The 27958-nt window shown below is 51.7% G+C and overlaps 1 protein-coding gene across 1 annotated transcript; it reads right to left on the reverse strand.

The window, feature by feature from the left end:
- On the reverse strand, window positions 1-27596 carry WDR91 (WD repeat domain 91). Its single transcript, XM_039243546.1, is given in 15 exon segments — window positions 1-1371; window positions 3685-3882; window positions 5121-5233; window positions 6021-6129; window positions 8188-8356; window positions 8469-8563; window positions 10064-10214; window positions 10916-11109; window positions 12620-12775; window positions 21153-21318; window positions 22341-22471; window positions 23407-23489; window positions 25012-25219; window positions 25782-25961; window positions 27462-27596. Coding segments are annotated over 15 exon segments (2241 nt in total). The 5' UTR covers window positions 27585-27596; the 3' UTR covers window positions 1-1206.
- Window positions 27597-27958: the final 362 nt, after the last annotated feature.

Below are 27958 nucleotides of genomic sequence, written 5' to 3' on the forward strand. Positions count from 1 at the left end.
TTTCCAAGTGTTGTTTCTTTGCAGTCCTTGAAGACATTCCGGCAGCAGTGGAGACAGGACCCCGAAGAGAGAATGTGTGTAAGGCAGAAAGTGAGACAGAACTCTGAAGTTAAACAGTCCATTCTCTCTCAAACGAAACACACGATGGCTTCTTAAATGTCCTACAGAATCGCTGGGGGACGTGCACAGTTTGCTGTTTCAGGGCGGAAGATGGGGAAGCTGTAAATGGAGAGTCTCGGTTTTCTTCATTTGAATCGAGGGTTACCAAGGTAGAAATAGGTAAACGTGTGTAAGTCACTACTTCTTAGTCTCTCAGACTAATGGAATGGAGCTACATAAATACCTACTCTTCCTCCAACTCCCAGCAGAACGGTGCCCAAGCGCTCGCACCAACTTCATGATTTTCCTCAGTAGGTACCTGGCCGGCCGCCTCGGCTGGAAAAGAAGCGACAGACTCGTTCTGGTGCTCTCACCATCCACCAGCAGAGGGCGCTGGCGCCTGGCTCTGGTCAACCTCAAGAAGGTGGAGTTGACAGAAGGACAGGGGCCCCAGTGGCAGAGGGACAGGGAAACCAAGTACAGAGGGCAGCCCGGGAGCAGAAGCCCGGGCCCCTGACATCCCGAGCCGCTCCAAGGAACGCTGTGACCTCCATGACCTGGGGCCAAAGAAACAGGACCGGCACCAGCCCCAGCTGGCCAGTGCAGTGCGAGACAGGGGACGTCCTCCCTCAAAGGCAAAGCAAACCTCCCCCAAGCCCAGCCCTGCGGCTGGCGACAGCGGGCGCGCAGGGGACGCTTGCGGCTGACCGGCTTCCTGCCGGAACATCTGCTTCTTCAAGGGCAAGGGGTGAAGAGAGACACTCTGCTGCACACACATGTTCCAGAAAGATACCAGGTGACTATGAGGGCATTCTTTTTTTAAAAAAACGATGAAAAATGAGCAAATATATACAAAATACTGTCAATCTCTCCTGGGCCAAGGGCGAGCAGCCATCACGATGCACCGCCTGCTTCCCAAGCTCTCCCTGCCCCTGGGCGTGCCTGTGGCCCGGCCCAGCCTGTGGGGCTCCGGGGCACTCGTGCCAGGGCTCCGTGCGGCTCCCGTCCAGTCACTGCAGCTGGACAGTGTCCCGAGCTTCCTGTCCCATCTCCCTGCACCCCCCCAGAATGATACTGCTTCCATGGGTGGCCCCATGATCAGCCCCATCAGAGTTTATGCGCCAGGAGGGTGGTCAGCTTGATCTTGCCATCCATGGAGGCGGTGAGGCACGTCCCGCAGTCCATGGCGGTGCTCCAGTCCACGGTGACCACAGGGGCTCGGTGGCCGCCCAGGCTCAAGCAGCTCTCCAGAACCTTCTCTTCCCCACCCAGCTGTAAGACAGGAGAGAAGAGGCATCAACAGGCACTGTTCTCAAGCACATCCACTTTATCGACCAAATTGCCTCGAGCCTGGCGGCTGCCACCCCAATCTGAGGACGTGCCCGGGCACACATGCCCACCTTTCCAGAAGATCCTGTTTAATTTCTTGGGCCAGGAACCCCCTTCCCTATCTCAGCTATAGTTACTCCTTTGTCTTAGATGGAAAACAAGGTCACGTGCTCTCCAAGACCAGAGCATCTTCTCTGCCCCCTTTAACTGGCACCCACCCCAACTCTCTTCCTACGCGGTTTCCTCTCCCCAGCGTTCGATCATGGGTCTGCTGCTTTGCTTCCCATTTGCTTCCCGCAGGAACGCGAGCCGCAGCACCCAGCACGGTGCTGGCACACGCAGTCCCCTGAGGACACACGAGCGGGGCTCCCCCTCACCCACCACGCCCATAGCTGTGAAGAGTTAGCAGGTTACAAGGAAGGAGAAGCCAGGAGCACACGAACAATGATCAATCCAGCTACGGATAACACCCATGAGAGGGAGACAGAAGTCTCTGGTCTTCGTGGAGAATACATCTTTAAAAATCATAAATTGCTTAAATATCATAAAAATAGGATCCAAAGTTCATTATATTCCCTAAGTAATTAGACCCCCCCCCATAACTGGCATTTCAAAAATTATACAGAGGGAGATCTTCAGACCCTTTAACTGGTTATAGAGCAAGTCTCACTGCAAATCAACAGTCCACAGTGACCACAGAGGCTTGGTAGCCACGCAGGCTCAGGCAGAAATCCAGAACTTTCTCATCCCCACCCAGCTGCAGAGGACAGGAGAGGAGGAGGCATTTGGGACAAATGACAAAGGCTGATCAGGACAAATAACAAGTGACAAAGGCTCATGATTAAAAATAAACACACAACACACATAAAATCACACAGAGAGCAAAGTATAACCTAACTGAAACTCGATTTTTAAATAATAAAATACAATTAGGCTTGCAAACAAAAAGGTGTATTTTTATAGCATCTTCCAATAGCAATTACAAAAACTGTATACAGAGCTAATTTTAAGAAGGCCAAGAACCACTGGATGCATCATCATCTGTGGAAAAGAGGAGCTTCACTGATGGTAAACCCAGATTTCCCAGTGCCCCGCTCCAGGCCAACAGTCTAGAAGGTTCCTAACGCTACACCTTGGGACTCCTCCTTATACCCGGCCCCATTCGAGTGCTCTCACATGGCTTTACCTCTGTGAGGCCCCAAGGCCTTCCTCCTTCCTTGTCTTCTCCTCTGGCCTCAAATCCACAGACTGCCCGCCACAACCCGCCAGGGGCCTTCCCTGAAGACTCAGCCCCCATGCAGCGCCCCCCCATTCAGAACCCCGGACACTGCCCTGTCCCTGGTGTTGGTGTTTCGAGTGGGAGCCCTAGGAGAGCAGGAACCACTCCCTCCCCCGAGGGCACGCCACGGCGCCCAGACCGACACCTGCACACCATTCCCTTCCACGCCACATGCCATCCGCTGACCGATAAGCCATGGTACTGAGGGCACGGAGAGCCCCAGGCAGAGAACATTCCACCTGTGACTCTATTCCTACAGTCTAAATACCACCATTAGGCAAAGACTTAACAGTGAGGCTCAGAATTGGTTTGTGTGGTTACCAAAACCATATGCTTAGACTACAACTCAAACCCTCATCACTAGTCTGGTTGATATTAATAGAAGGGGGTTAGAGTTTCATATAATTATATTTTTAAAAGTACATGAACCAGAGAAGCTCAAACATGAGAATTAAAATAACCGTATGAACTGAGGGACAAAACCAAAGTGGACAACTCCCAACATGCTGTGATAAGTCACACCCCCGGACTTCTGTAGGCCATGGGACTGTAATGTCCACGACCCATGGGACCCCCCAGTAAACTAACAAATTGATACCAGACTAGAGGAACTAAAGCAGACCACAGAAGCTCTTGCCTGCATGAGGCGTGTCCCCCCAACCCAACACTCTTTCCAACCCTTCTCCCTATTTCTTCATGTTTTCTACAATAGGTATTATTCCCAAGGAACAAAAGCAGAAAGGGGCCAGAATCTGCAAAATGACACGCAAAGAAAAAGACGGCGTGCCATACGCCGTCCCCACCCCTGAGCTGAGGATGGGCCCTCCTGGCGGGCTGGCAGCAAAGAGGCCCCAGGAGCTTTCCATCACCACCCAGGGCAGGGAGATGGACCATGTTCAGCCTGGCCCACACCCCCAGGGGGGCACCTCCCTGCCCACAGAGAGCCCCTATGATAGTCCCCCCTCCCCCCTACCTACCTTGTAGATGACGCCCCCTGTGGCTGAACACGTCAGCATGTAATTTCCCTCCGAGTCAAAAGCGAAGAGCCGGCCCCGGGGAACTTGAACCTGCTTGTAGCCGCTGTAACCTGACAGCACAAAGGGGCCCGTGGCGTCGGCAGGGAGGCTGTACTCAGACACCTTGAGGCCACTCTTGTGGATGTTCCACTGGATGAACTGCAACCACAAAGCACGACCTGAGCGCTCTTCCAGCAGGAGCCCGCCATGGCTCCCCAGCACCCAGGCCCAGGAGCAGGAGCAGGGTGGGTCCCAGAGCAGGGGCGGGGTGGGTCTCCAGCCCACCAGGAAAGGTGGTGGGATGACCCCTCAGTCCATCTCTTCCCAACACACTTAAACAGTCTTTCAGAGAGGAACATCTAGAAAGAGTCTGCAACTTCACATCAGAGCCTGAGCGCTCCCTGTGGCCTGCCTCCAGGAGAGGAAAAGGGTAGGCAGCTGCCTTTGTCCGGATTCCGGCGTCTGAGGCAGGGGAATGCTCCGAGCAATCATAACTATTACTGCTGCCGTGGCTCCTAGGGCTAGAACCCAACCAGATTTTTCTGACTTAGAAAAAAAAGAGAGGACAGATGCCAAGTATCTTCCCAATGTCTCAGCAGTGTAACCAACCGAACATGAGCAGTACTGTTATCAACTAGCTTCACGCACTGTAGTGTATATAATCCTGTAGCCTACACCACGGACAGGCCGTCTGATCACCTCTTAAACGGAGAATCCTACTCAAATAGGAAGTCAAGCTTTAATTTAAAAATCCCTTCCCATAGCTTTCAAATGAAGAATTTATTTTGTGATTACAGTTTTCAGTGAATACTACAGGTGCATAGTATAAAATCCAAAGGTACGGGGCGGGGGGTACACCGGAAAACCAAGTCTTCCTCCGGCTCTGCCTTCCACCTCCCACCCCCAGCTCCCTTTCCACAGATCCTTCCAGAAAGAATATACAAGAGGGCACTTATCTTTACTTTTATCCCCAGCTTATTTTACATTTCTTGACTCCACTCAGGCCTATCCACACTGCCTCATGATGCTGGGACTGCCCGACCACCAAGGTCACCGCAGCACAGCCCGGGCCCTAATCTGGACCCCGATAATGCACCTATCGTGGGAAGAGTCACTTCTGCTACAAGGAGGGAGGCTGGGTTCTCCCCTTTCATAATCGCCAGCTCCCACTAAACTTGTTCAAACCTCACAATGGTTCCAAGAGACTGGTTACTACTATGCCCCCATTACACAGAGGACCCGGGGAGGCAGAGAGGGGCCCATGGTCACAGTGCCAGTAAAGAGCACGGTCAGGCTTCATCTCAGCCTGTCGCGCTTCCCGGGCGCTCTCTGCAACCGCAGACGCCTAAGGCGGGGGAGGGAAGTTCCCGACCCAGACCCGGCTCCCGCCTACCTACCTTGCCGTCCTCGCCAATACTGTACACGGTGTTCTCGTCGTAACTGAACTCCACGGAGTAGACCTCCCCGCAGTGGGCCTTCCAGCTCATGGCGCACTAGTGCTGCTGCATATCTGGGGCAGTGAGGTGCCGCTAAGACTCCAACCCCGGGCCCCGGGGAGGCTTCCGCCCGTGACAAAAGGGCAGAGGCTGCTCTGGAGGCCGAGGGCCTCCTGGAACCTACGGGTGCCTCGGGGCTGAGCCCTGCCAAAGAGGTCTTTCAGTTTGCTAGCTCTCTCCACCAGGGCATTAACCGTCTGTTTAACAAATGTAAAATAGCAGCTTTTTATCCTGGGTCAGAAATGAGGTTTAGGAATCCCTGAGCGGAAGCTGAGCTCCTCTGGGGAGACCACACGTCCTGAGGGGGACACACAAATCCTTCCCAGGAGGCCTCCCAGGGCTTCCTGGGGAACTTCCCACCAGGGCGCCTGGGGGGTCTGCTAGACAAAGTCCCTAGTCCCCCTCCCAGGCTCCCTGACCCAGAGGCTTGGGCTCTTCAAGCAGCAACGCACACGCTCCACCGGCTTTACGAGGCAAGAGCACTCGCTGCGCCAAGCAGACAGCACGGCCTCACTCTCGCGTGTCCGCCGGGAGCTCACTCGGGCCGCAGGGCTCAGAGCAAACAGTCGGGGCTCAAGGACTGCTGAGCCCAGGCACCCCGGGCCCACCGACGCTGACCACGTGCAAGGTGACCGGTTACGGAGGTTTTGAAAAGAGCAGACCCAGACCAAAGGTAAGCTCTACCGCAGGCACCTTGAATTGGGCTTCTGCAGTCGCTTCTGGTCCAGCCGCCAAAAATCCAACTCCCTTTTCTGAGACACTGAAGGAGGGGACCAGGCTGCCCTGAGCGCACCCGCTTACCAAACAGGCGGATGACGCCATCGGCCGCGCCCGTGACCAGCAGGTTCCCGTTGTGATTGAAGGCTGTGCAGTTGATGGCAATGGGCTCGGGGTCCAGGGAGAACTGGAGCTAGTTACAAACACAAAGACAAAAAACTACTAACTAAATTTGAAATTGTAAAAGAACAACAACCGAAATTCAAGACGGGTTCTGTCTGCAGGAGAAGGGGCCCGCACCTGGAGAGCGTGCCCAAGGGCAGAAAAAGTGCTGAAGGTTCCGCTTCAACTGTGACAACAGAGAGGTGTTCATGCTATAGCTTCCCTGCTCATTACTCTGCATACCTTTGACTGCACAATTCTTCCCTATGTACTATTTCATTAAAACTTTGAAGATAACAAATGAACAAAATTACGGTAAGAGACTTTAAGGAAAAGAGCAAGGTTAAGAAGAATCTAATTAAGCTGTAAAAGGGAAAGCATCTAAGAGGCACTGGAGGACAGATGTCTGCCAGACTGAGTGGGGAAAGAACTCTCTAGAGAGGGGACAGCACGTGGAGGAAGGCCCGCGGCCACAGGACACTCCTGAGGCGGGAGAGGGCAGACGATGCAGGGCCCTGGGGCAGCGTGGGTGGGAATTCTGGAAGAGCAGAGCGGTGTGCCGTGCCACAGGGTCTCGCTCTCTCTGGTGGGAGGGTCAGGGGTGTGAGTCTAGGCTGTGTGCCCACAAGTGCAGAGCTGTGGGCAGACACACTCTGCAGGGGAGCTGACCGTGTGCTCATGGGCTGACTATGTGAGGTGAGGGAGAAGGACGGCTCCAGAGAGGCACCCAGTTTCTAAGTGGAGCACAGCGGCGAGACGAGGAAGACCGGGCAGGAGAGCAGGCGTGGCACGCATGGCGGTCAAGAACTCAGGTGTGGCCTGAAACGTGAGCTCCAGGGAGACTCCCTGATGGGAACAGACCCCATTCCTGCAGGTAGATGCCAGGAGGTACGAACTGGACCCTTGGAACACAGCTTGTCTATAGAACAGGGACCATTCCCAGGGTCCAGTGACATCAGGAAACCATTCATTTAAGGCAAGGGCCACGCCATGTTTGCATCCCAAAACTAATTTCAATGAGAAACACTCCTGCCTTTTAAATGTGTGAGTTTACACCTCATTTCTCTCTCTAGGAGCTTAGGGTCACGGCTGCAGCAATCGGCCGCTGGAGGTGGGAACTGAGGAAGGTGGGCCTGAGGAAGGTGGGCCACGTGGTCCCATAGCCAGCTTTCATGTGGCTGTCACTTCTCAAGAGCATGCATGTGTCCTCACCTCTTCCAGCTACTGCTGTCATTTTTATGCAATACTAAGCTAACATGGAGTCAGAAAGAGAGTCCACGTCTGTCTCCTAAAAACTAAGCCACTTGAATGTCTAATTCTAAGTGAAAGAAGGCAATGAGAAAATGCCATAAGATCCCAGCCACACGGTAACACAGAAAACGCAAAGCTACGGAGACAGCATAAAGGTCCGCGGTTGTCAGGGTTTGGGGGGATGTGAGAGGATGAATGGGGGGTGCACAGAGGATTTTAGGCAGTGAAAACAGCCTGTGTGACACTGTAGTGGGGGGTACCTGTCCTTATACATCTGTCCAAACCTCGAGAACGTACAACACCCAAGACTGAGCCCAGAGATAAATTATGAACTTTAGGAGATTCCACGGTCACTGCAGATGCCCTGGTGGGGATGCAGTAGGGGCGCCTGTGTCGACGTGGGGGCAGGGGGCATATGGGAGATCTCTGTACCTTCCTCCCAATTTTGTTGTAAACCACAACTGCTTGAAAAATTTTTTAAGCCTATCAATATACACAAAATTAAACAAATTTTTATAAACCACAAGGGCCCTCTGATAGGCTGCATGTGACCTTCAAGTTGGGGGCACAATTCTGAATGACTTCAGTCGCTAGCAAGCTGTCTAACCAGAGTGTTACTACTTTTCAACGCTTGCTCTTTGAAACGGCCTCACAAATCAAAATCAGAGTAGACAAAGCAAAGAGAAGAGGTGGCTCATCAGGAAGACAGGGGAGTGAATGCAGAGCGCTACCCCAGAGTGTGACCCCAGACAGACCCACAGGGAGACCCATGGGGCGCTACCCCAGAGTGTGACCCCAGACAGACCCACAGGGACGCCCACAGGGGCACAGCCTGCACCTGCTGCTTCATGGTTTTCGTGTCCCACAGCAGCAGCTTGCCGGGAACCTGGTTAGCGCCCTTGCTGCCGATGTCTGGAGCCGAGAAGTCCACCTGGGAAGCGAGGCTTGGAGCCGCGGCCGAACAGACAAAAGAGGCCCCGTTGGGGCTGCACGCGAGAGACAGGATCCTGCAATACACGCGGGCCTGGGTCAGCACCCCAGCCACCCCCAGGGGCTGGGCCCGCCACAGAACCAGGCCCTGCAGAGCTTGGCGGGGGTGGGCAGCAGCCTCCCGCTCACCTGGGCATGTCGTCGTTGATGTTGATCTCACAGAGATTCTTCTTGGCTTCTGTGTCATAAAGACGCACTGTCCCCACACCACTGCCCAGCAGGAGCTAGAACGAGAAAGGGCGGGAGGCGCGAAGCATAGCATGGGGGTCAGGAAGGACCACTGTGGGGTCCTCACTCCTGTGAGGGGTGAGTCTGGGCAGGCTGCAGGGGTGAGGCCCGCTTCCACACGCCTCCATGCGGGTGATTATCTGGCTAAAATGGGCCTCATTTAAAAATTACATGAAGACCGGAGCACTCGGGTGGCTCAGTCAGTTAGGTTCGACTTTGGCTCAGGTTATGATTTTGTGGTCCGTGCGTTCGAGCCCTGCATCAGGCTCTGTGCTGACAGCTCAGAGCCTGGAGCCTGCTTTGGATTCTGCGTCTCCCTCTCTCTTTGCCCCTCCCCTGCTTGCTCTCTCTCTCTCCCTCTCTCTCAAAAATTAATAATGATTAAAAAAATTTTTTTTAATTACCTGAAGACCTTAGAGGTGACCTTGAACAGAAAGAAAACTACAGAAGGCATCTATGAACTGGGAGAGAGGGGTCACCTCAGATATACCCGGAAAGGTTCCGGCTGATTAAAGGAGACCCTCTGTTCTTAATTCCTTGTCAGTGTTAAGTGTCAGCCACTCTCATCCTTCCTTCTCTGCTCATCTACCCACCACCACCGGCTGCCTGCCGGGCCTGGGTGAGGCCCCGTTTGCTTGTTCTGGGCACAGCTCTGGCTCAGGGCCTTTAAAGTTCTCTAGAAAAAATAGAAGAGGCTATCCTTGCCTTCAGGCATTTGTGATTTTTTTGTAAAAAAGCTTCAAAGATAATAACGAGTACTGCCAGGAGACAGAACCAGAAGCAGGTCTGAGGGTGTCCCCCCAAGAACATTACCTATTTTCCGATCTCAAATTCACACTGGCAGATGAACACTTGTAGAGGCTAAGCCCTGAGAGCCTACTAGCATAAGGATAATCCCTGCAGGCTGTCAAAAATTATTTAAAAAACCAATGAGGTCTGCCCGTTGGGCTGCCTTCCATCATCACCTCCAAACAGAATACAAGGAAAGAAAACACTCTAAATCAACTTGACCGCCTCAACTACAAATCCTCTGTCAAATATTAAAGTCCAGAAGGAAAAAGAGCACTGTGCTAACAGCACTGTAGTAGACATGTGGGGACCCCAAACAGGACACCATCCCCCCCAGCTTAAGCCACTTCCCAGGGCGGGTCGTGGCAGGAAGAGGGGCAGCTGGGAACATCTGTGCTGGGCTGTCAGAGAGGGGACAGACGACAGGAGCTGACGGGGGAGACACAGGCCCCGCCTGACAGGAGCGTCCCGCAGGCCCACTACCATCTGATTTCCTTTCTTGCTAATCCGACAGCCTCCCCACCACCGCCAAACAGGAGCCCTGCTCGGACAGTCCGGAGGTGTCCCCCGCCCCCCGACTCCCAGGAAGAGAGAAGGCAGGGGTCTGGCCTGGCTGCCTCAGCTCCAGGGGTGCCTGAGGCTGGCGGCGGCGGCCTTGGGAACTCCTCACTTAGACCGCGATGAGGCACGCATTGCTCACCACTCACCAGCCTGTCCCGCTTGGTGGCCCACTCCAGAGAGAGCAGTGGCGACTTGGAAATGGAGGACGCTTTGGTCTGCATGATGGGATTGAAGGACCACACTTTGATGACCCCGTCCACGTCTAAGCTGGCGACCCTCCGCCCCGAGCAGTCCACTCTGAGATGGAAGAGAGAAGGAAGCTGTGACGGTCCTTGCCTCAGCCCACCGTCGTCCTCCGCTAGCGCCCAGATGACGGCTTTGCTGACTTCTCAACTGTTTCTCAAACTGCCTACGTGCCAAGGATGGGGGTGGACTACTTCTAGAAGTATTCAAGAACTACTTACGAAGGACCTATCACGTGCTGAGCCCTGTGGTACGCGACGGGGACAGAATGGCGGGGAAGCACGCACAGCCCCGTCCCCGGGCACTGGGGTGCCTCCTGCAGGCCCCTCCAGAGCCATCGGCGCCGGGGCAGGGAGGCCACCCACTCTCTGAAAACTACCCTCTGGGAGGGCTTCTCATAAAGGTCAAGCTTTTACCACATGGGACTAAAACCTTGTACGTGGTAAACATCTACTAAAAGTGACAACGTAAAGCAAATTAAAATGAAGTCGTAGGGAGTTCAAATAAAAGGTAACCTGCTCCTGAGACTCGGAGTCCCGCAGCTGGAAAGGACAGAGAGGCTGCCCAGACCCATGGCAGCTGTCCGGCCCTCTGGAGGGACGGCTACGGTCCTTCAGGGACCATCCCAGCACGCATGCCTGCTGTCTGCCACCGCTCCACACACACAGCCTCATAACCCAGGCCTCCCAGGGAGACGGGCCCCCGCCCCAGCCGGCACTCTCCCGCCGGGGCCTCGCCCCCAGACCCACAGCCACCTGCAGTGCATGATGGAGGAGTGGTGCTCCCCGTACTCCTCCTGCCCCAGCACAATGAACGGCTGCTCGGGACGGACCGCTCCCCCCTCGGCACTTGCTGCGGAAGCCCGCGTCCGCGTGTCCGGCACCTCCACGGGGGGCTCTGGGCAGGGCTCGGCCTCCGGGCCACTAGCTTCAGGCTTCTTCTCTGCACTCTGTGACAGGCAAAGTGGGGACAAGTCAGCTGTGAAGGGTAGCACTGGGCCCAGCCGTTCACGCTGGGGGACACACCGCAGGACATCTAGGATGCTGAGCCCAGCATGTTGGGGGCCTCTTAGTGGGTACGGGGTCTAGGAGAAAGAGCCTTGAATGCAAAGAGCAGCACCCAACTTGCCCCAGGAGAGGCAGGTTCCTGCTCTGCTGACGGCTCCTGTCTAGAGACCCTGCTGGTGGGGGTAGTGGGCCAGGGGCACCCTGTCCCCGTCACAGCTGACAGGACTCAGGACAGGCTGCCATATAAATTAGTGAGCACCTGCTCAATGCCAGGCACTGTGTGGCCACATTTGACTCTCATTTAATCCTTCATGAGACCATCTGAAATCCTACGATTGACCCCATTTAATAACTGTGGAAACTAAAGACTGGAAGCAGAAGTTAAACAACTTGCCCAAGGCCAAGAGCTGGCAAGGGGCAGGACTGGGATGTGAAGCCAGATCAGAGGCAAGCCTAGCCCCTCACCAACACCACCCCCAAACCACCAGCACCTCCTCCTGGCAGGCAAGGGGGCACCAAGAGACTGAGGCGACTGGCCAGGCATCAGATAGAGACCCCAGGACAGCAAAGGGGCCGGAATGAGGCCGGGCACCAGAAGGTCTTGACACACCCTGCCACCTGGCACACCCGCAGCTGCCCTGGGCTCTGCCCCCCGGGACCCCTGAATGCTGACCACCATGCCTGCTACCCATTCACCCACACATAACGCAGGCCAGGTGGCATGAGCCAGGGCCATCTCCCAGCCCCATGGCTCCCGAGGCTCCTCTAAGTGCTCCTCAGGGTCGCAGAAACCACAGTTCTACAGCACAAAAGTAACAGAGGAAGAGAGAGCTCTGAGCTCAGACAGGGGCCTTCGGGGGGTGGCTGAGCTCAGGTGTGTCTTTAATCCTGCAGTGTCAGAACAGGACAGGGTGAGATCAGAGCCTCAAGGGTCTATGCCACCAAACCGGAACCAGCACACGGCTGGTAACCGGCACTGATACTTTTAAAGGTGGTCCCAAGGAGGGGATAAATGGTCAACGGGATGACTTTGCCAGTAAACCCCTTGGACTCTTCCTTTCAGTCTGGAGTATGGACAGAAAGAGAAGCAGCTTTACTACCATGAAGAGGAGACTCCGGCCCATTTCCAGGGGCGAGGGGAGTCCCGGGGCCCCGTGTGGCAGCGGCCCGGGCTACACTACGACACCGGGTGTCAGCACAGTGTCCAGGGGTCCACAAGGGATGTGGGAGAAAGGGAAGCTGTGGAGGGGCAAGGCTGGGTGATTCTGGCTTGAGCCAAGGGAAACAGGTCTCTCCTGCCAAGCCTCCAAGAGCCTCTGACATGCTCGAAGTATCGGGTAGAGATCAAGAGAGATACAAGCAGGCTGTGCACCCCCCTTCTTCCATGGCCCCCCACGGTAGGCACGCAGATGTCCCTGCAGGCACTCATGTGATGCCAAGACCAAGCCATACCTGCAAAGTCATAGACAGAAGCTCCTTCCTTTCTTTGCCGTGATCCTGCAGGCGCCGCTGCCGGTGCTGTGACCAGCTGGACTCCCCAGAGGCCAGCCCGCTGAAGAGGCTCTTCCCGTCTTTGGGCCCACACGCCGGGTCCCTTCCCTTTGGCGTCTACAGGGCGACAGGACGGGATGTAACAAGTCGCTTGCTGCCTGTGTGCCCAGGCCACGGGGCACCTCAGCCGGTAGGGGTGAGGGTTGGAGGGGCGGGGGAGGGGAGCAGAAGCCAGGGAGCGGCTCCTTCGCCACACAGCTCCCAGGAAAGGGTCCTCCCTGGCCAGAATGCTACGATGTCAGCCTATGGGCCAAGTCAAGAGTGGAACACGAGCAGTCTGGATCCCCTCCTTTCCGTTCTCCCTGTTATAGGGGGGTAAGTCACCAGCCTCCTCAGCCTCACCTGGAGACAGACACACACAGTTCCTTCCTCTAGTCAGAACAATTAACCTTAGTGAAGGGAGAGGAGACCAGCGCTTCCTGAGCTGTCAGAACAGAGCCCAACGCCGGGCTTGAACTCACAGACCACGAGATCATGACCTGAGCCAAAGTCAGACGCTTAACCGACTGAGCCACCCAGGCGCCCCTCTAGAGCCTTTTTAGAAGGAGCTTTTGTCACCACCTCACTTTTCCAGATTATCTGGGCTTTTCCCAACCTTATTCCCACAAACTGTGATGGTCAACACTGCTCTTCCCTCTGCCTTATTTACACTCATATCAAAGGGATATGAATGCAAACAGCCACTCAAGTTTCAGACCAACCCCTGGACAAGTTATTTGCACACAAGACGTAAATCAAGAGTATAAATTCAACCAAAGTCTACTTGTTGCTTTCTACTTCTATTTACTTTTTTTTTTTTTTTAAGTAGGCTTCATGCCCAACGTGGAGCCCAACATGGACCTTAAACTCACAACCATGAGATCAAGACCTGAGCTGAGATCAGATGCTTAGCCAACTAAGCCACCCAGGTACCCCATTTGTTATTTTTTATGTTAACACTAACCAACTTAAAATGATTAACACAGGGGCGCCTGGGTGGCTCAGTCAGTTAAGTGTCCGACTCTTGGTTTCGGTTCAGGTCACGATCTCATGGTTCCGTGAGTTCAAGCCCCCGTCAGGCTCTGCACTGGCAGCATGGAGCCTGCTTGGGATTCTCTATCTCCCTTCTCTCTGCCCCTCTTCCTCTCGCACCGTCTCTGTTTCTCTCAAAATAAATAAACTTAAATTTTTCCTTAAAATAGTAAATTAATTAAATGATAACACAGACTCCTTGGGACCCTGGAGCCATCAGAAGAGTTAAAAAGAAAATTTTAAAGGACTATTAGTTCATGTGGAGCCTAATTGAGGCTGACCTTCAGGGTATCTGTTATTTCTGTTTTTCTGACTGAGGTGATCTCCAGGGTATTCACTTCTGCTTGTAACAGATCTTTTTTCTAGGGAAAAGTATTTGACTCTCCACATTCTGGCTTATTTTGGGAGAAGTAGGGGTTTTAGTCAAAATAAAACAAATAACCTAAGAAAAAAACCAATGATAACAATTATAGCACCAATATGTGTTATTCATTGAGTTTTTACCACATGCAAGGCACCATGCTAATAAGAAATAAGAGGCTGGGGCACCTGGGTGGCTCAGTCAAGCATCCAACTTCAGCTCAGGTCATGATCTCATAGTTGTGGGTTCACGCCCCGCGTCAGGCTCTATGCCCACAGCTTAGAGCCTGGAGCCTGCTTCGGATTCTGCGTCTCCCTCTCTCTCTGCCTTTCCCCCCACTCACATTTGCTCTCTCTTTCTCTCAAGAATAAGTATGTTTGAAAAATTAAAAACAAATAAAAAATAAAAAGGCTCAAGATTATGAATCTTAAGGGTGGGGATTACTGAATTCATTTGCTACAACCTCAGTCGACTTTATCACTTTTGTCACGAAAAAGGGCCAGAAGATGCCAACTTCTTTCCTGCTGATTTATTATCTTGCTCAAAGGTCCTTGAGTTTCCAACAATTTCTGTTAAGAATTTCTGGTTGCCTGGTAATCATTTCCAAATACCTCAATATTTAACATTAGCTGCCTTAGTCATTAGATTGGCCCAAAACAAGCACGGGTATTGTGTTCATTTTTGTCTCCAGACAGGTGGTTGTATATTGCATACATTTTCTTTGTATTGTCCAAACATACAGTTGCTTGCAGGTGTTTACAGCATAAGGCCTGACTCACCTTGTGCTCTATCAAAATTACATAAACATTAAAAAAAAAACCTAAGAACTTTACAAATGTCCCCTTAAAATAGGGATGACAACATTATTTTAACACAGGGAACTGAGGCTTAAGTCAACGTACTGCTCACATAGGGAAAACTGGACAGAGGTGGAATTCATGCCCAAATCTGACAGCAAACCCCATGCTCTGAGAAACCCAGTGGAAGCAATAACACGAAAACACACACACACACACACACACACAACGTGACAGTAAATAAAAAAGAAGAAATGTAATTCCAGAGCTAACATAACAAAGACAAGGCCCTTCTCACAGTACGTCTGGCCATTTCTGAGCAGTAACCCACGGTTCAGGGATCACTGAAGAGGTACTACAGCTTAGAAAGTAGAAGAAGACTTCTCTTACCGGCTCAGAAATAAGAGGTGGTCAAGATAACTGATAACAAAGAGGTCCTGAAACCACAGCATGCCTCACATGGTACGGGGGGGGAGCTGTACTCACTCCCTGGGATGTGGCCCAAGGGTGCCAGGCCTCATTACACAAAGCCATTGATTCCTCCCCATATGTCTGATCAACAGGGCAAATCAGACTGAAGAATCCCGGAGGCGGGGCTATACTTGCATCAGACAAAACAGACTTTAAACAAACGACGGTAACAAGAGACAAAGAAGGTCATAACATAATGATAAAAGGGTCCATCCACTAAGAGGACATGACACTTCTAAATATTTATGCATTGGCAGAGGAGCACCTAAATATATAAAGCAACCAGGGAGAAACAGGAAGCAATGCAATAATAGTTAGGGACTTCAATGCCCACCTTTCCACAATAGAGATCTCATCCAGACAGAAAATCAATAAGGAAACACTGCACTTGAACCATACATTAGACCAGATGGACTTAAAAGACCTCCACAGAACATTCCATCCAACAGAAGCAGAATATACATTATTCTCAACACATGGAACATTTCCAGGAATAGATCATACGTTGGGCCACAAAACAAGTCTTAACAAATATAAGAAGATTGAAATCATATCAGGCATCACAATAGTATCAAACGACAAATCAATTACAAGAGGGAAATTTAAAAATTCACAAATATGTGATGAGTAAACATGTTCCTGAACAATCAATGGATCAAAGAATAAATCAAAAGAGAAATTTAAAAAAATATCTTGAGAAAAATCAAAATGGAAACACAACATATCAAATCTTATGAGATGCAGCCAAAGTAGTTCTAAGAGGGAAGTTCATAGCAATAAATACCTACATTAAGAAAAAAGAAAGCTCACAAATGAACAGCCTCCTCAAGGAAGTAGAAAAACAAATGAAACCCAAATTTAGAAAAAGGAAATAATGAAGATCAGAATGAAAATTAATGACAAAGAGACTAAAAAGACAGCATAAACGATCAATAAGTAGCCAGTTCTCAAAAAGATAAAACAGACATTTATCAAGAGAAAAAGAGGGCTCAAATTAGAAAAGAACTCCAAAATATATCTCTAAAAGTTCTGCCATTTTGATAGAAAGACTAAAAAATCAGCAGTAGAGGCCATGTTTTCTGAATAAGAGGTGGCTTTGGCAAGCCTACAGCTAGCTATGTAAACAGTGGGAGGAGAAGGAAGACCGATTTCCCAGGTTGGCAGCTATTTTCCAAAATAATGGGATCCAGGCAAGTGAGGAAGTCTGGAACAACGATTATGCAGTTTTGACAGATTTATCAACCTGACCAAGAGATCGTTACACCAGATATTTCAGAAGAAAAGGGAAGAGAATCCACATAACACTGCATTCATGCCCTGGAAGTACACAGACCCCAGGGGACCCAGCCTGGAGACGAAGGGGGGAAATGCCACAGAGGGCAGGCAGGTACTCGGCGGCACTCTTTTTCTTTCCTTACTCACCCACTATACAGGAGAAATGGCGGCTTTTCCCTTTTCAGTGCTAAGTCTTAAGAGTGTTCGGTTGGCCCACACTGATAGAATAGAGAAGCTTGGGACGGACTTCAAATCCCCCCAGCTGACACAAGAGCCACATGTAGTGCTTCCCCAGCAAGGACAGGAAATACAACACTAAGAAGTGCAAAGGCAGGGCTTGCCAGGTCAAGATGGCAAGGAAATGGTCCAGCAGATCATTAGGTAAGGGCTGGACCATACTCCAAAATGAACGTTCAAACAGGTGTTAACAAAAGGCACTACAATGAACTAACAAGAAGCGTCTTTTTCATGATGGGTAGTTTACAGCCGGAGAGCTACGGACCTACATGTGACCTATCAGATCCTGCTTCAGGAGACCTTCCCCTTCAACTGTATCTCAGTTGTTTACTAAAGAAGGGTGAACAACACCAACAGAAAACAACAGGCTATAAAAGCTGATGAATGCAGCTCTCCACAAAGCGCTTTAGTAAGTAGGTAAAGGTAAACTTGTGACTCGCTACACATGTACATAATTCGAATAAATGTTTACGGTGAGAATACTGATAATCCACAGCTTTAAGAGCAGACCGCCTAAAAGTTTCAACTACCAGGTTCATATAAGTTTCCAAATGGCCCAAATCTGTCCTCTACCTGTCTCCCGCAGTTCAGAAGAAATATTTTAACCTATGTTTTATCATTTCACCTTTGCATTTCTCTCTGGAGAAAGACAGAATTTTCACTGGCCTGAATAGTGTTTACCAGGCAGTCATCCACATGGGGCAGGAAACAAGTTCCAGTAATCTGGTCTCACTTGACGTAAAATAAAGCCACCCAGACGACAGGCCCTCATAACACATAAAATTATAGAACGAGTGTCATGAAAGAGGCCCCCTTTTCCTCCATCCCCATACGATCCGCAGAGAGAGCCCCACGGGCAGCTGTCACGGACAGCTCAGTAGCTAGGAAGTAATTTCACACTAACAAGAGCCACAAACACAGAAGTTTGCTTTCTTTACATTACAGCCAATGAGAGGTTATCTGTGTAATAACCGCAGTCCCAAGGCTTCCTGAGTGGGTGTGGAAGGAGTGAAATTACATGGCTGGAGGGAAGGACAGGGTCAAAGCACAGGCTGCTCGAGCCAGCACGCAGGGGCCCTCAGGCGCTGTTGTAACAGAGACCCCAGAAGTGCTAGGAGCTGTGGTCTCAGAGTTACATCCGCTTGTTTCTTAAATTTTGCCTCCAGATTCATAAAAGCACAAGGGTGCATCACCATGTATTTTATCATCTATAATGCCATGAACGTTTCAGCCACAGCAGTTACAACGACCCACCACAAGTGAGCAACATGCTGATGGGACTGAAACTTACAATGTTACATGCTAAATAATATTTAAAATAGGAAAGCCTGATCATTTTATTTATTGCTAATTTAATAACACAGCTAACGTCTTTTGTTTGCTTATTCGCTAGTAGTAAACAAGAAAGAGGGCTCTGGTGTGGCAAGAGTGAGAAAAAGACTACGTGCTTCAAATGTGCTGACAAAGCAACGTGGCTCATTAAAAAAACCAATGTCGTTTTCTACTAAGTTAAAAGCTGTGCATCATTAAAATCACAAGAAGCAATCACACAACTAACTGCATTTGCTATTGGGAAGAGAGCGCACAATCTTGAATTGTACACTCAAATCTGGCATATCAACGGTCACAGAAGAATTGAAAAACAAGAATGTCTCACAGAGAACAAGAAGCAGGATGGTGAGGGGTCTAGAAATCACACCACGTGGGAAGAGTGGAAGGGAGAGAGAAGAACGAACAGTGAGTGCTTAGCATCGAAAGACAGGAAGTGTCCTAATAAGAATCTTTATTCTATTTAGCTCGAAGGGCAAAGCTAAGATCGGCAAGTAATAATTATACAGAGGTTTCTACAAACAGCTTTCTAACAGGCAAACATCCCCACGTGGACAAGTAGCGGGCTTCACATCACAGGAAGCAATCAATCAGACGTGCCAGTCTCCACAACTGGAAGAGGGGCCAAATGGCCTTTAAGCTTCCTCTAACTCTAAAACTCTGTGATTTTCTTGAACCTCAAAGTTCAAGTTACTTTCTGAATCGAAACATTAATGCTGAGTCTAGTTAATAAATTTATAAAGCCACAAGTGACCCAACCATTGGATTTTCCAGATGGTGGATATCTATCACCTCCATTCATGAAATGGAAAGAGAGCTACCTTTGCTCTGTTAATATGCCACAAAGTGACCCAAGTTCTATTTGAATATATTTTAGAGGCAAGGACTGCTTGCTGCAAATTACAAATTCTTTTTTTTTTTTTAATTTTTATTTTGAGAGAGAGAAAGAGAGAGGGCGAGCAGGGGAGGGGCAGAGAGAGGAGGAGAAAGAGAATCCCAAGCAGGCTCCACTCTGTCAACACAGAGGCCGACATGGGGCTTGAACTCACAAACCAGGAGATCATGACCTGAGCCGAAATCAAGAGCTGGATGCTTAACTGACTGAGCCACCCAGGCGCCGCCTCAAGTTACAAATTCTTACCCTCGTCTCTTAAACACGAACTGCACAAAAAATTTCCAAACTCGTTCCAATCTCACCATGTGACACCTACTTCCTGAACTCAGAGAACAAGGCCACAGGCTTAACCCCAAAGAACCCATCCTTGTGTTTTTCTTTCATTTTAACTTAATGAAATGGAGTTTCAGGATTTCCTGCATTTTTCAAGAGCCCTCGCACCCCATGCAGCGCCTATCACACTTAGAAAATGCTGCACCGGGACAGAGATCTGCAAAGCAAATAGTAAAACTGACTTAGCCACATTCCACAGAACTGGATTTTGAATTTTCAGGTTTGGAATTCAGAAAAATAGCCATAGGAATCACCAGGATTGCTCCACTGCTGGAGGCTGCAGGAATGCCAGGTGATGGGCACTTGGCGTCACCGGCACCCCAGGGCTTGGAGCGGGGCAGGGGGTCCAGGCTGGCCGGCGGCATCACTATGACAGCACGCACTGCAAACAGGCACTGAGTGTGTCCATCTGCCAGGCCGCACGTACACTGAGGGCTCTGGTAGCCGTTTGATGAGCTACCCCCCGAGGCAACACATGTGGTAGTGTCACCCCCAGCAACTCAGGGTGAGTTCAGACAGTCTGAGCAAGGGCCACACATGAGAAGCCAGGGCTGAAAGTACACGGCTGGCCGCCCAAGCCCGCGCTTTCCTCTCCAGTGTGCTGCTCGGCAACGGTACTTGAGCAACAACACCAAGGTCACGCGCTGTGCTGAGAGCCCCACCGTCCCAGAGGCGGCCTGGACAGACCCCTGTTTCCCTGCCGCAGGGGGCAGCCCTGGCCTGCTGTGTCACCTGCAACTGTTCCCAAGCCAAGGGTGGTGGGGAGGAAGGCAGAGAGCATTACAGCTGACTTTACCTGTAACGAATAAAAATACACGGAAAGAGGAAGGGTCCCTGGCCGAGCTATAACGCGTGTATTCGTGGGTCTGTCAAACTGTCACTCCGGAAGGCACTGCGGAAAGCAATGAACTCTGACCATCGCCACAAGGAAAACCACCCAGTGGGACCCGTGGCTGCTTGGGACGTGAACTGGCATAAAAGGAATTCTCTTGCAAGCTTCTGTAAACGTGAAAAATAACAAAAAGCCCTTTGCTGAATCAGTGAATACCAACTTGTAAAAGAAATACACTGATGCAGAAGTAATTTACTCTTTCTCTACATACCACTTTGTATCACCAAAAATTCAATCCCAGAATGGCTCAAATTCACCCTTGTAACACCAAATCCCAGTCACAAGCCGTCAGGAGTTCAGAGGAGTTTATGAGAAAAGGGAAGAGATTCAAAGCACACTCGTCGTCGCCGCCAGGCACTCCTCCCCTGCCTGGTGTCACAGGCATCCGACAGCTGGAAAGGCACTACAGGCGCTGGACAGTGGCAGCGGCTGGGTGAAGGTCCCTCTGGGTTAGACGTGGAACTACGACCTGGCTCAACCCTAGGTGAGCAGCACGCACCTGCCTACTGTCTCGTTCTGCCCACGACACCTGCAATTCAGGCCAGAAGAGGGGGCAGTAGGCGGAGGATGTGTGAAGTGGATTCCCTCCTTAGGGTCTCGGTCGCTCCGCTATCATCTCATCTATGCCTTCATCCTGCAGAGCCATCGCTTGTGTGGGAGGCAGAGAGGCAGTAAGGAAGGGAACAGGATGTGAATTTAGGACCGCATCAGCACACGGGGAAACCCGTCCTAACAGCAGGGCAATCAAGGCTGCACTTGACGTAGCCCTGAACGTACAGTCAGAGGCCGGGGCCTCCAAGGAGTTAGAAAGGCAGGCCCGTGTGCTTGCTCACCTGACTGCTGAAGGGCTCTTTCTTGGCCGAGCTCTGGGCCTGCGAGGGACTCTGGGCAGGCGACAGCCGCGAGGGGCTCTTCTTACTCTGAGGCAGCAATGAGGACAGGAAACCCACTCGAGGCGACTGGGAGAGGGAAGTGCTCCTCTGGCTGCACACCATGGCCCTGGAAAGCAGACACGCAAGGCCACAGGGCTGGAGGAGACCTGGGGACAGCCGAAGCACAGGCCTCCTGGGTTGTGGACGGTGCCAGGTGCACGCGCCTGCGCTCTAAGGGGGCACTGCCCTCGGTACTACTTCTTGTACCCAAGGGAGCCAGCAGCCTATCCGGCACAACAGCAAAGCATGCAGTGGTTCTGTGGAGGGCCGGGGTGAACCTCGGAGCTGTGTGGTATAAAACACACACCGGATCGCAAGCCTTAGCATGAAAACAAGTGTAAAATTGCTCATCGCAGGTACTTTGTTTATATTCATCACAGGTTGAAATGTTTGGGATATACTGGGCTAAATAAGACATATCCCAAAATTAACTTCACCTGTTTCTTTTTACTTGAAGTAAAAATGTTTAAGTCACATTTGGGGCTTGCCAGACCCTGCTAGCTCAGAAACCGGACCGGCTGCTCCTGGGAAGACCCATGGCCACGTGCACGCGTGGAGGCCACGTGCACAGCATGGAGTCCGCCTGCCCAGGTCTGCCTCCTGACTCACTGGCCATGGCCGCTCTGTGCCTCCGGTTCTTCACCGGCTACTACTATTAGCATCAGCTGGGACTTGTGCTTTAGCCAACAGAAAAGGAACCAGATTTTAAGGCTGCCTGAATGCCTCTCCCCGCATCTGTCTACCCCTTCAAGCCCTCGGACGGGAGCACGCTTCCACCACAGGCTGCATCCGGCCTGTTGGGTGCCAACATTTCCATCCATGAGGCACCCCTTTCAACACACACAGCCCGCCCAGGGCTTCATGACTGCGACTGGGCCTAGTTATCCCGGCTGCGCATGTCTGGATGTGCAGTCCCCCTCCCTCAGGGTGCGCTCAGAGGCCAGAGGGCCCGAAAGGCCAGGAGACCTTACTCAGAAAGCTCAGACAGGAGCAGTGAGGGCCGGGGCGAGGTGAGAGCGCAGAGGACAGAGGGGAGAGGGGAGAGGGGAGAGGGGCGGCCCTCCCACCCCAAAGGGGGCACACACTCACAGCTCCGAGTCCCCCAGGCGGTCCATGTTGGAGACATAAGGGGGCAATTTGTGCTGGACCAAGGCCTCTTCCTCCTCTGGCTGCAGCTCCTCTTTCTTCAGGCGGTGGATTTCAGCTTGCAAGGCAAAGAGCTGCTCAAGGGTGGGGGCAAGTCAGGTGGTGACCTTCCCTCCACCGAGGCGCATGAGACACATCCCATCCAACACTGCACCGCATGGGCTCAAGAGGCCACTGGGCCTCAGCCTAGGGGCGCCCCTCTCACCCTGTGCTCAGTGCAGAGCAGGAAAATGGGCAAGAGGCAGCCGTTACTTGACCACAGGGAGGTGAGAAACCAACAACTGTTAGATACACAAATCCCACTCCTTTTCTTTTTATCATTTGACTTGCTTCTTCCTGAATTCACGGAGAAAAATAGCTGCATGCAATCCTGCCTTGCTCTTCGGAATCTACAAAATCAGGCTCTGGAACTCTCATGGAAAAATTTTTTTCAGTCAAGCTCAGCATTTTTGACCTTAAGCCTGAAAAAAAATTACATTGGCACAAGCACCCAAAATGTAAACAGCTTATAATCTTTTTCTGAAAAAATGACGTACAGATGCCTTAACTTCAGGGACAGAGAAATGCTCCTCAGACAAAATGCAAAGGCAATTGTGGGTCCACTGGCTCTATCGTTTTACTCACCTATAGGATCATGGAACTGAGCAGCACAATTAAATCATATCTGGGCTGTGAACAACATAGATGTGGATGGATGTGGAAAAGGACTGAAGTATGAAAGAGACACGGGAGAGTTGTAAGGCATGAAAGCACATGGGTCCTCTCCTCTCCAAGTTCATTACCATTGCTATGCTGTTCGTGCTATACAGAGGACTTAAAATAAGAACCTGGCCTCTGGTTTTCAGAGACGATTACAGCCCCCAAATCTCCAATACTGACTTTCCGGTGGCTCACTTCCATCTGAGATCAGTGGTTTCCTATTTTTAATCAGCCCCCCACCACCACTACCCAATTTCACACATGAAAAGCAGAAGTTCTTCCCAAGAAGCAAGCGTGTTTCAGAACCGACCTTCTGGCGAAGAACCTCATTTTCTTCTTGAACCTGGTTGGTCCTCTGGCATTCCGCATCAAAGTTCAGAATCACAGGTACCGGTGCACGAAGTTAAAGAAAAAGCTGGCCTGAAAAAGGATTAGAAATCCTTCCCAAACTCTTGACGCGGCAGCAAAACCCTTGAACATTAGTCACAGGGAACAGAGTACGGACGTTGTCCTGAGGGCCCTCCATGGCTGTAGGAAAGTCTCTCCCCTGCTACCAGGTCTGGCCTTTCTTCGGACAGACTCACAGATCCTCCTAACAATCTGGCTGGTCAGCCCAAAGAGAAGACGTAAACCTAACCCTGAGCGTGTTATCCCAAATTCCAGCAGCAAACAACTGGCATTCCGTCATTTATGGCCAGTCGAAGCTGTGGCAAGGTCAGTACACTCAGAAGCCACCCCAGCGGCCAGGTAGTCTCCCAGCTGGGCGGAAGGCTGGGCCATTGGGTCTTCCCCTGCCCAGACCGAACCTCTCCCTGGCAAAGGTTTAGACGAAGGAGACAGCTTTCTGCAGACTGGTCAGCAACATGCCATCGTATGAATAGCCACATTCTAGGTCAGGGGGTCGGTCTTTTCCAACCACCCTAAACTGCTTCCTTCAGAGGGAGCACAAAGCAGGCAGAGCCTCCGTACTGGGGACGTGAACTGTGGCTCGAGTGTGTGTGACCCAATTTGCAGGGCACTGTCCTGCACTGAAAAGCCCTAGAAGGCCCACAGGGTCATGCAAAATGCTACTGGGCAGAGCCCCCTCCTAGTTTAGTCTGAAAGTTCTCAGCATAAAAAGCAGGGGGGGGGGGCTGTCCCCGGCAAGAGTGGAATTGACCCCCGGACCCACACTACAAAAGGAAAGGGCACCCTTCCTACCTCCACCAAAAGGTGCCCCTTCCAGAGGCCAAAGCAGCCACCCGTGGGCGGGCCTCTACAACGGCCGATTTATCAGTGACTCACCTTTCAAACCGGACTCCCTTCCCCTCTAGAATTCCAGCCTAGATAGCATGAGCAGTGGGGGATGCCCTGGGCCTCAAGAAGGCAGGCCTTCCGTGCAAAATGGTAACCATGGTAGGCTATAAATTATTGATATTCTCTCTTTCTCTTTCTCTCTCAATACTCACACATATATTCTTAAAGCTGCTCTGTTTTCTAGCGACTCTGAGGTCCCTGTCAGAGAGTGACCCGAACGCAAACACAGGAAGTTCTAACCCAAGTGCTGACCTGCAACCTAATCTCAACAGAGGCAAGTAACGCCCTCGGGGGCACAGGGCACGCAGGGAGAGGGCATTCGCGGCTGGCCGGTTCCTCTAAGCAGCAGCAAGCCCTGGGGGCTCCCCACAGGGCCAGGCGTCCGTACCCCACTGCTACCTCGCTCCCTGCTCACGCACATCAGCTGTTTAGCAGCCGCGTCAGGACGAAGATGTACAACTGCCTGGCCTGCTGACAAAAATAACCACAGCCCGTCCAGCCCCCTCACGTAACACATGACAGCCACCTTCGGGCATTCTGTGGAAGCAGCAACTGCACGGGGAGCAGTGGCCCCTGAGCTCGCTGTCTGGAACCCCCGCCGAGGCGGCTGGAAGGATATGCATGCACTGAAACAGCACGCTCAGGAAGTTGTGCAGCGACACGATGAAGGTGTCGGCCCACTGTCGAGAGAAGTACGTGGCGAAGGCGGGGTTGGTGTCTGGGGACGGCAGGAAGGGCAGGACAAACCAATCCTTCCACTCGGCCTGGTTCTGGAGCTCTGCGGCCTGCTTTGCAAAGAACTCTTGGGCCTTGTCATTTCTGTTTGTCTGCGAAAACAAAAAGGAGGTAGCAAAACAGGGGAAGAGACAGAAGTCCGGAAGAAAGACTCTTCATTAGCCTTTGGACATCAGCCTGCCAGGTAAGTGGCCGAACGGAGTCTACAGACTCCGTAAAATAAAGGACATCACTCTTTTCTCAGAGTTCCTTGTAAGTTCAAAGAAGCTGGTCCAAACTGCAGTCCTGAATCTAAATGCCATCCTAACAAATGAATTCTTTGTGGATTTTCAAATAATCGAAGTGACTTATTCCCCCAGGGAGGCTATAAGCTTTATTCCTCAAGCTTTCACCCACCTACTTATATCCTTTAAAACGCCACCCAGGCTTATGTGCTTCAAACAAGAGAGGAAATAGGAATGAGGAAGACAAGTCAGATGATCTACACATGAGAAGGGAAAAAAAAAAAAGTAGGAAAACAATCAAAAATAATTGGCGTTGTGACTATCCCACTCTTTCCCAGAGCAACATAGACGGTCCTCCCTAGAAGTTAAAAGAAAACCTATTTCAGATTCAAAGAACTGTCTCCAAGGAATTCCCTGAACTAACAAGCACCTGGATCGTGTAGACGAGATAAAAGCGGAACAGGCTGGTTTTCAGCTTGTTGATGGTGGGTCTATATATATCCTCCAAGCGGCTGAAGAGCCTACGTTCCAGGTAGCTCCAGTAATCCCGAAGGGCGGCCAAGTCATACACCTGCATTAATTGTTGCAGCTGGTCCACAATCTTGTCCACCTGGTGGAGAAAGATGGGACACAGGTGGTGGTGAAGGACAAGAGGGAGTTTTCCCATCACTTCACCCAGTTAATACACCTTTTGCCTCTTCCTTGGGCTTCGAAGATTAGAATTTTTTCTAAGTGAGCAATCTAGAAAACATTCAAAACATGGTAATGTAATAGCTTTTGAGTTAGTTCCTGATGTTAGATAGGTGGTTGGACCCTCCCGCGAGCATGGAAAGTTCAAGTGTAAAAGCACTCTGGCCCAGAAAGCAGGAGGTCTGGGTCTAGGCCTTGGATCTGTGTCTGGCTTACTCAACCAACTTGACAAAGTCACTTCGACTCTGTGGTCCCGGTTGCCTACGATTTCAAAAAACGAAAAAAAAAGAGAGGCAACCTCCATAACCCTCCTCCCAGCTCCACCATTCCACAAGTCCAAGACTCCTTCAAGTCATGGAAGTATTACTAACAGCCCCTCCAGCGGCTCAGAGTGTCAGCCAAAGAAGTCACCTCCTTGTGAGAAATCACACCAGAGTACATACACAGTCTGTAAAAGGTTTTAGATACCAGTACCAATCCAACATCCCATTTTTTTTTTTTTAAGAGAGAGCACACAAGGCAGCGAGGATGCCCAGCCCCTGAGATCAATCCCACCTCCCTGAGATCAAAACCTGAGCTGAAATCAAGAGTCCGGCGCTAAGCCGACCGAGCCACCCAGGTATCCCAGGAACATCCCCATTTTACGGAGCAGGACACTGAGGCTTGGAGAGCCGAAATGCTTTCCTTTTGCCACTAAGTACCACTAACTTGCCAAGACGAGACCTCAGGTCTCCTAACTTCCCCCGTGTTCTTGCTACAAGCTCCCTGCCTCTCAGTTCGCCTCCCAACACCAATTAGAGTCAGCAAACACACAGATCACACACAAATTCCGAGAACTTCTCAACAGAAAACCACGTCTGAGCAGAGGAAATATATTGTTTAAATCGTACAACAAAGTCCTCCTGAAACGGAGGGGCAAATTTGCCAATAAGTCACCGACAAAGCCATTTTAAACGAACATCAAAAGGTGCTTGAACCCTGCTAACATTTTGGAGTGCAGACCCCTTTGCTCCCGATGACATCGGAAGCCAACTTTTGAATGTTTCTGTTGCCCAAACTCAGAACTGTCTACCCATTCTTAGATTCTAAAACCCTTATCTCCATCCTGGCCAACTGGCCAGCACCTGCTGGGAGGCTGGAGCGGAGGACCCAGACCTGGACCAGGAGTCAGGGCAGGGCACCTGGGCTCCAGCCTCAGCGATGCTCTTGACTCGCTGGGCAACTTCAGGCAAGTCACGTTCCCTCTCAGGACCTCAGTTCCTTGTGTGTCAAGCGGAGGGCCAGACGCGCTGAGATCAACGGTCCCCCCGGAGCGGTGACAGCGCCACTCCCGCCCCGGAGGGCAGTGCTGAGGTGGGGGAGCCCGCTCCGGTCGCCCTCGGGGCCGCCTCTGCCCGCGCCGCGCCCTCCGGCCCCTCACCCGGAACCCTTTCTCCTTGTCCGCCTTGATCTCGGCGTCCAGCTGCCGCAGCGTGTGCGTAAAGCCGCGGAACAGCAGGTACTCCCTCACGAGCTCGTCAGTGCGCTCCACGGCCTCCGCCATCGCTGCGCCAGCGCCGTGAGCCGCTGCTGCAGGCGAGGGAGGGGGGCGGGGCCTGGGTGCGCGGGGCGGGGCCAGGCGCGCGCGCCAAGCACGTCATGCCGCGACCCGCCTATCAGTCCGCACGCACCGCGCGCCGCGCGCCTGTGGCCACGCCCCAGCCCCGCCCCCAGTCCTGCCCAGCCGCTTCCGTCAGCCTCACCCCCTCGGGGATGAGCTGCTGGAAGACCCATTGCTCGCCGGGGTTTGCTGGCGTAGCTGGCGCCGGCTTTGTGATCTGAGTTATTGAAAGTGGCGGCTGCCGTCCAAGTCAAGTAGGGTTGGACCTTGGAGAACATCCCAGACAGTCACGAGATGGGCAGAGGGTGAGGTGCCCT

Source organism: Hyaena hyaena, unplaced genomic scaffold (genome assembly GCF_003009895.1).
Source record: "Hyaena hyaena isolate Hyena2069 unplaced genomic scaffold, ASM300989v1 scaffold_8, whole genome shotgun sequence".
NCBI classification, from domain to species: Eukaryota; Metazoa; Chordata; class Mammalia; order Carnivora; family Hyaenidae; genus Hyaena; species Hyaena hyaena.